The 8,139-nt window shown below is 23.7% G+C and overlaps 2 protein-coding genes across 4 annotated transcripts in view; one reads left to right on the top strand and one right to left on the bottom strand.

The window, feature by feature from the left end:
• The window catches only part of LOC117172341 (zinc finger FYVE domain-containing protein 26 homolog), a 58,909-nt gene that overhangs the window by 14,967 nt on the left and 35,803 nt on the right, over positions 1 to 8,139 (top strand). The gene's annotated exons all lie outside the window — the stretch shown is intronic.
• LOC117172342 overlaps positions 6,951 to 8,139 on the bottom strand; it is a 5,961-nt gene continuing 4,772 nt past the window's right edge. For 2 of the 3 annotated variants that reach the window (XM_033360151.1, XM_033360153.1), the window contains exons 3-5: positions 7,990 to 8,117; positions 7,328 to 7,915; positions 6,951 to 7,245 (exon numbers count right to left, since the gene is read on the bottom strand). In XM_033360151.1, coding sequence (XP_033216042.1) covers positions 7,034 to 7,245; positions 7,328 to 7,775 — 660 coding nt within the window. In that variant the 5' untranslated portion in view covers positions 7,776 to 7,915; positions 7,990 to 8,117 and the 3' untranslated portion in view covers positions 6,951 to 7,033. Of the gene's footprint in view, positions 7,246 to 7,327; positions 7,916 to 7,989; positions 8,118 to 8,139 lie in introns of those variants that run through there. The other variant, XM_033360154.1, reaches the window with a different exon arrangement.

Raw genomic sequence — 8,139 nt, forward strand, 5'->3', positions numbered from 1 at the left:
GTCGAAAAAATTTGTTACGATTTATTGCGGAAGGGGAGAAAGTTTCCTTCACTCATGTACGTAATTTTTGCAAATTTGCAAAACGTTTCTCTTGAAGATTATCTTTTTAGTTAAAAATTTTATTATTTGGTTGAAAATTGAACAATTTTCATAAAGTCACATCCTTTTTGGTTGCAGATTCAATTGTATGTCAACTGAAATCATTTTTGCATGAAAAATATTTTTTCCGAAAATTTGTGTTTCTGATTTAAAAGTTCATCTTTTTCAGTATAAATAATGCATCTTTCTTGGAGAAAAATGCAACTCTATTGTTAAAAATTAAATTATTACCTTGAAAATTTACTTTTTGTTAAAAATTCCTATTTTTGTTTTGAAAAATCAATTGAAATCTTTTCGGATGAAAATTCTACTTTTTTCTTTGAAAATTTGTCTTTTTGATTTAAAAATTCACCAGTTTTATAAGAATTTTCATTTTTCTTCGACAAAAATCCAACTGTTTGGTTGAAAATTTAGCAATTTTGTTAAAAAATCACACTTTTTAATTAAAAATTCGACTAGTTAGCAGAAAATTAACTTATTCAGAGTGGTCGCTGGTCCGGGAAACCGAGAAATGCCTGGGAATTTTATAGGACCGGGGAAAACCGGGATATGACAGTGAATTAATTTTGTTGACCGGGAATTTTAGAACATTTTTAGAATAAAAATGTTGTCAAACTTTGATTTCAACCATTCTTTAAATAATTTTTCAAATTGTGATTTTTATAAATTATTATACCATTTAGTTTAGAATGCTTAATTCGAAAATCTTTCACTTTAAAAATTTCCCATTTTAGATTTTTAATTCTTAAGCATATATTTTAATTTAAAGAATTTTAAAGTGCAATTTTAAAGGTTAAAAAATAATTAAAAATTAGAGTAAAAATTAAAGTTTTTAAAATCGAAGATTTTTTTATGAAAAACAGGGTGGCTGCCGGACCGGGAAATCGGGAATTTTACGAATTTTCAGAAGAAAAATCTGCCCAAGTTCGATTTTAACAGTTTTTAAGATAATTAAAGTGCAGTTTTGAGGATATAAACAATTAAAATTAAAAGCATTTGAAGTGGGCAATTTTTAATAAAAAACAGTTTTATTTTATCAACTGTAACTATAAATAAATTATTTTTAAAATGGATCTTTACTCTAAGTATGGCAATCTGAACAATAATTAATTTGACCAAGCAATTCTAGATCCTTCAAAAATTCGAGAATTTCCAGATTCTGTTTCAATCCGAAAGCCTTGATAAGAATTGAAATTAATATATCATTTATTCCGATAATTTTATTTTTAAATAAAAATCTTCATGATTTATCAATAATATATTTTTAATTCAAACTTTCAGGTATTCCCTTATATTATTTTTTTAATATTAAATTTAATAAATAAATTTATTAATAAATTACTTCTATTAATTTTTTTTTCTATTAAGAAATGTAATCGTGCGTTTTACTATTTTCAACTTAAAAATAAATCCATAATAATATAGTCATAATTAAAGGTTTTTATTAAATTTAAAATATTGTGAGTCTAAATTATTTAATTTTTATCCCATTTAATTTCAAATTTCTTAATGTAGAAAAAGAATAAGTATTTAAAATTCAGTAATATTTTACTGTTCATTTAAGCCGAGGAAATTGAAACCCAATATTTTTAAAAGACAATTTAAAAGTAAATTGTCTTACATAGAAAAACTTTCTTTCGAAGACTTTTTAATCTTTTAGCGTTACAATTTTAATTGTTCTATTTAAAAAGTGTTTAATTTATAAGTGAAATTGTTCAATTTTGACGCATAAATAACAATTGAACACTTATTATTTGTAAAAAAATTGGAGTAATTTTAAGATATATGTAGAAGTTTTGAAAATATTCAAAATTAATAAAAAACTTGGAATTATTTCAAGTAATTTAAACGAAGTGTGTTAACATTTTTTCAGAACTTCTAAATATATTTTAAAATTAATCGAAATTTTCCTAAAATTTTTGAAATTCCAGGAAATTAAATAAAATCCTTAAAATCTTTCATGATCTTCTTTGATCATTTTTTAAATCTCTTAAAATTTTCTTAAACTTTCTGTTAGAATAATTTTTCAACGTGAAAAATCATTTTCAATTTTCCTAAGAATCTTAAGAAAATTTTTATTCTTTTGTAGTCTTTCGGAATTCTTAAAAAAATTCTAAATTTTTTGTTCGAAATCTGCAAAAATCTAAATTTTGTTTTAAATTCGGCTGTAAGTATTTCAAATTATTTCAAGTTCTAAATTTAATTCGAATCTTTTTAAAACTTCTAAATATTTCTTAATATTAAAAAATTCTGATAAAAAATTCAAAAATGATTTTGAAGTTGGGCAAATTTAAAACCACTTCTAGATTTTTCAAAGCTTTGAAATAAAATTTTAAAGCTTTTGAAAGATGCCTAGACTTTTTAAAATAAAAATAATTTAACTTTTAATTTAAGAACTGTTAAGAAATTACTTAAAATAATATAATTTTGAAATTACCGGGAAAAAAACCGGGAAATGACGGGGAATTTTTTTCTTCGATTAAAACGGCCAGCCTGTTATAGATTACATTTCTTATTTTGGAATTGGAAAGTGAACTGAAATTTTCTTTGGATAAGAATGTAACTTTTTTTTGAAGTTTTTTAAAATCCTGTTTTGTTGAAAATTTAACTATTTCGTAGAAAATTTACTTTTCCTTTAAATTTAATATTTTGGAATTGAAAAACGAACTGAAATCTTGTCTGGATGCAAGTTCATCTTAAAAAGAAATGGTCAGTTTTTTTTTAATAATTCGTTTGTTTCTTTTTCAAATGAAAATTTAACTATTTTTCTTTTCTTTTTTAAATAAAAAATCATCTGTTTTAGAGAAATTTAATCTTTTTTGGATAAAAATGCAACTATTTGGCAGATAATTCGAGAATTTTGTTAAAAATTCATGATTTTGGTTTAAAATTCGTCTCCTTGGATTTAAAATTCAATATTTTCGTGGAAACTTTTTTGTTGTTTAAAAATTCACATTTTAATACTAAAAACTGAACTGAAATCCTTTTTAACAGAAAATTCGACTATTTTTTCAAAAGTTATCTTTCTGATTTAAAAATACATATTTTTTAGTAGAAATGCATTTTTTAAAATGAAAATGTAACTTTTTGGTTAAAAATAATTCTTTTCTACTTGAGTATTTAACTATTTTCTTTGAAAAATTTGGTCGAATCTCTTTGTTAAGAAATCATTTTCTTTCTTAAAGATTTACATTTTTATTTGAAAATTCATCTCTTTCGTTGAAAGTTGAACTATTTTGTTAAAAATAATCTTTTTTAATTGATAATTCAACTAATTGGGTAAAAGTTAAATTACATTATTAAAATTTTTGTTGATTGAAGGCTTTGGTTGGAAATTTACCTGTTTAGCGAAAACGCCTTTTTTTGGTATAAAAGTAATTTTTCAACTAATAATTTAACTTTTAAATTTCTTTAAGATTGATCTTTTTTAGTTGGACATTCTTCTTTTTTTCTAAAAAAAAAAGTAATTTTCTTGGTTTTAAATATCATTTTTGTTTAGTAAAAATACTTAATTTTCGTGTAAAATTGATTTTTGACTGAAAAGTCATATTTTTGTTTGGAAATTACAAATTCGTAGAAGAAAATCGGTACAACTTAGATTTTAACCACTTTTTAAATAATTAATTAAATTGTTATCTTTTTCAATTATGATTTCAGCAGATTTTGAACAAAAAATTTAAAAGCTTTTTAAATATTTCAAAGGCTTCCGAAAAATAAAAAATAAAATCCCTAGGAAAATTGAAAATGATTTTTTTTTATTTTAAAAAATTAATTTCAGAAGAATATTTAAAAAGATTTACAAAGATTAAAAAATGATCAAATATGAATGTGAAAGATTTTAAACAAAACTCATTAATTTGGCAGGATTAAAAAAAATGTAGAAAAAATGAAAATCATTTTAAAAGATCTTTAGAAGTTCTAAAAAGATTAAAAAATAATTAAAATTTTGAATTAATATAAAACCTAGATGTTTTAAGATTTAAAAATAAAATATCGAAGCATTTTAAGGATTTTAAAACTATTTGAATCAAAAATAATTAACCTTCAAGTCAAGAAGTGTTCTCGGTTTATAAATAAAAGTATTGGTTTAATTTTTAACGCTTCTAGCTTAAATCTGCCTAAAATGATATAATTTAAAACAGTTTTAAGTTCGTGAAATGATTTTTCAATTTAGAGCATTGAAAATGATAGCGTAGATATATATTTTTGGAACTGAATATGAATCTTTCAATTCTAAAATTTATAAAAATTAAACATTTTTAATTTGGTAGCTTAACTGCATTTCATTAAAAAAAAATTCATATTAAAAAATCTTTGTAGCTTTCATTTTATACGTCTAAATTATTGAAAATTTGGAAACAAAATGTTTTAATTAAAACACTTTGAAACTTCAATTTTAAAACTTTAAAATTCAAGAGTTACTCTTTGAGTGCTTTCATTTGCAGCTCAGTTTTGATTACATGAAATAGAAAAATTTTTAGCTTTAGTATTCGATTTTTTAAATTTCATTGACCGTGAAAAATTTTTGCGAACAAAAGATGACCGGGAATTTTGTTGTTTTATTAAAACGGCCACCCTGATTAATAGTTAAACCTAATAAAAAAATACAACTATATTGTTGGGTAAAAGTTATTTTTTTATTGAAAAGGCAACTATTATATTTTCTATTGGGAGTTCATCTTCTTTGGTTAAAACTTCTATTATTTGATTGAAAATTCAATTATTTTGTTGAAAATACAACTATATTGTTAAAAAAATAATCCTTTTTTTATCAAAAATCAATTTTTTAGTTAAAAATTTATCTTTTTATTTAAAAATTCATTTTTTTTAAATTCGTCTTTCTTGATAGAAATTTAATCTTCATGATAGAAAATTTACCCTTTTTGGTTGAAAATGCAAATGTTGGATTGAAATATCAACTGTTACATGCTTCGTTAAGTATTCATCTTTTTGGGTTGAAAAGTCGATCATTTTATTTGAAGTTGAACTACTTTGAAAAAAAAAAATTTAAAGATTCATAATTATTATAGCTGAAAATTCATCTATTTGCTTTGGTTAAAAATGCACCTTTTTGAGGTAATTCGTTTCTTTGGCTTTAAAAGTAAATAGTTTTGTTGAAAATTCATTTATTTTGTTCAAAAATCGTATTTTTTGGTAGACTATTAATCTTAGTTAAAAATTCATGTTCTCGGTCGAAAATTTAACATCTTTGTTGAAAATTTATTTTTTTCTGTGTTACAAATTTTTTTTATCTGAAAATTTAACTATTCCATGTTTGGCTAAAACTTTATGCTGTATACTGAAAATTTAACAATTTTATTTCAAGTAGTTTTTTTTTGTTTAACATTATTTTGTTACCAGAGTTTTTATCTGAAAATTTAGCTATTCCATTTTTTGTTGTAACTTTTATCTGTATATTGCATAATTAAAAAATTTAACTATTATATTATTAAAAATGCATCCTTGAATAAAAGTGAACTTTTTTATTAAAAATTTCTCTTCGGATTTAAAACTCCACTGTTTTTTTTTACATTCGACTTATTAGTTTGAAAACTTCGCTCTTTTGTTGAAACTTGATTTTTCATGGTAGAAAAGTCTTCGTTTTTAGTTAAAAATGAAATTTTTAGATGAGAATTCAAATATCACTAACAGTCACGCTTTTTTCTTAAAGTCACTTTTTGGTATTTTTATTTTTTGAAAGGATTTTAAAGATTTTATGGTATTTTAAAAATTTCACAGGCATTTCCAGGAGTTTTTAGAAGTTTCAAAGGAGTTTAAAATTTAAATTTTTTTAAAGGATTTTACATATTTTATGGAATTTTACACGATTCCAAGAAATTAAAAATTCATTTTGGAAGATATGGCACGATTTCATTCTCTCAATTCATACAAACTTTTCTATAATCGCTCAAAGTCATACAACATTAAAATTCGGATGAATTGAATACTGAAGATTTTTAATTGGAAAACATTTTTATTTCAACAGTTTTTCAATTAAAATCGTGATAATGTATTATGTAATAAAAGAATGAAATCATCTGAAATCGAAGAAATTTAATGAAAATTTCAAAATCGTACAATTCGTATAACTTGGAAGATTTATAGATTGAAAATTAAATATTGAATGATTTTAAATTTAAAAAATTAAAATTAGAATTATTCATATTAAGGTACAACGTACAATGAATATCAAAAGTCGCCAGTCTTTAAAATGATTTATAAAATTAAAAAAAAATAGATTTATTTTTGTATTCCGGAAATCTTGACGGAAGCTTCTAAGTGTACTTTAGAAAAAATAATTCAAGTTGAAATGATTACAATTCTTATTTAATCCTAATGATCAAAGTGTCATTTTATTCTTTGAAGGATTCTTTACAATTCCATTTGGGTGGTGTTAATTAAAATTTAAACTATGATTGTTTATAACAATAATTACTGTATGATTTTTAAATAAATTTTTCAAAAATAAAATCAACCCAAATACAAATTTATAGAATCCTTTGAAGAATAAAACGAGGCCTTGATCATTAGGATTGAATAAAAATGGTAACTGTTCTCTAAAGAGAAGTTTGGTTAAAAGCCTCCTTCAAGATTTACAGAAATTAATAATAGATCTTTTTCTTCGATTTTATAAATGATTTTAAAGATAGGCAACTTTTGAGATTGATTGTACGTAGTGTACATTCTTAATAAAAATTCAAGAAAACTGTACAATTTACATTTCATAAAAATTTTGAAAAATTGTACAGTTTCAGATTTCGTGATTTAAAATGGTAAAAATTCATTAAATGTGCGTTTTTGACTGTGAGTGTGATTGAAACGTCTAATATACCGAAATTAATTATTTTTTTATTGACATACCAAACCCTAAACATAAATTAAATTCTAATTTTATCCTAGAAATACACAATTCATATGGAAATTCCTTTTTCTTTCAAATATTTCTTATCGCACTTTCGAATTTTTCGTAAGCGTCGTATTCTGAAAGAGTAGGCTTATAGTTCACTCTCTCTTTTTTGACTATTGTACTGTCTTTGATCCCTTTGACTAAAGTACCAGGAGGATTTTCCGAAAAATATTTCTTCTCGGCTACAATTATTTCCATAGGAAAACAAGTCTCACAACAAAAGCAACAGCAACACCATCCTGAAAATGATAATTTTTCAAAAATAACTCTTTCTAAAGTGTTAATTTAATAAATGAATATAAATTTAATCAAAATTAATACCCTTTTGACACCAGCAGGGAATGGCAATGCAGAAATAGATCAAAACCCATATTTTAATGACCATCCAAGTTCTATCCAAAACTTTCTTAACATCAGTCTTATTTTTTGCATGTTGATAATCAAAAATCAAACATTCAAAAGCCTTAACTCCTATTTGGGACAATTCCTCTTTGGTACAATTCCTCGGCATTTTAAAATCGACAATTTTTTTCAGAGCAGCTTTTGCTGTCTCTTCCGATTCTCCTTGATCCGTATAATTGAAAGTTTCATTTCTTCTCTGAAATTCTTGAATCTGGTAATAATATTCTGCTTTTAATTTATCATAATCGTAATCCTCTGTAATTTGAAAATTAGAAGTTGTAGTTTTTTCTAAGGATCGATCCAAATCAATTTCATCTGTGCTGCCAGTCAAAGTTGTTTCCTTCACTTCATCTTGATAATCATACATTTCGGAAACTGTTGTGCGAATCGTTGTTAGATAAAGATTTCCGAAATCATGAGTGAAAAATTCTGTCGATTGACTTTGAATTGTAACCGTGAATTCGGATTCTGTTGTCTCTGCTGTCGTGAATTCCCTGCTGCTGAGACCTTCAAAAAATTCTGTACTCGAATCATAGTCCTCGTCGCTTCTTTTTATTCTCTTATGATTATTTTTTACGTACCCCAGATTTTTCATTGCTGGTGTTGCAGAAAATAGTTTTTTGAACAATGATTTTATGGTTGTAATGTCCAATTTGGGAGATCTTTTTTTGAGGGAATCATCTGGATTTTCAATGTTTTCAAAGGCGTACTAAAAAATAATTATTGGCAGA

This window comes from Belonocnema kinseyi, chromosome 5 (genome assembly GCF_010883055.1).
Source record: "Belonocnema kinseyi isolate 2016_QV_RU_SX_M_011 chromosome 5, B_treatae_v1, whole genome shotgun sequence".
Classification (NCBI taxonomy): domain Eukaryota; kingdom Metazoa; phylum Arthropoda; class Insecta; order Hymenoptera; family Cynipidae; genus Belonocnema; species Belonocnema kinseyi.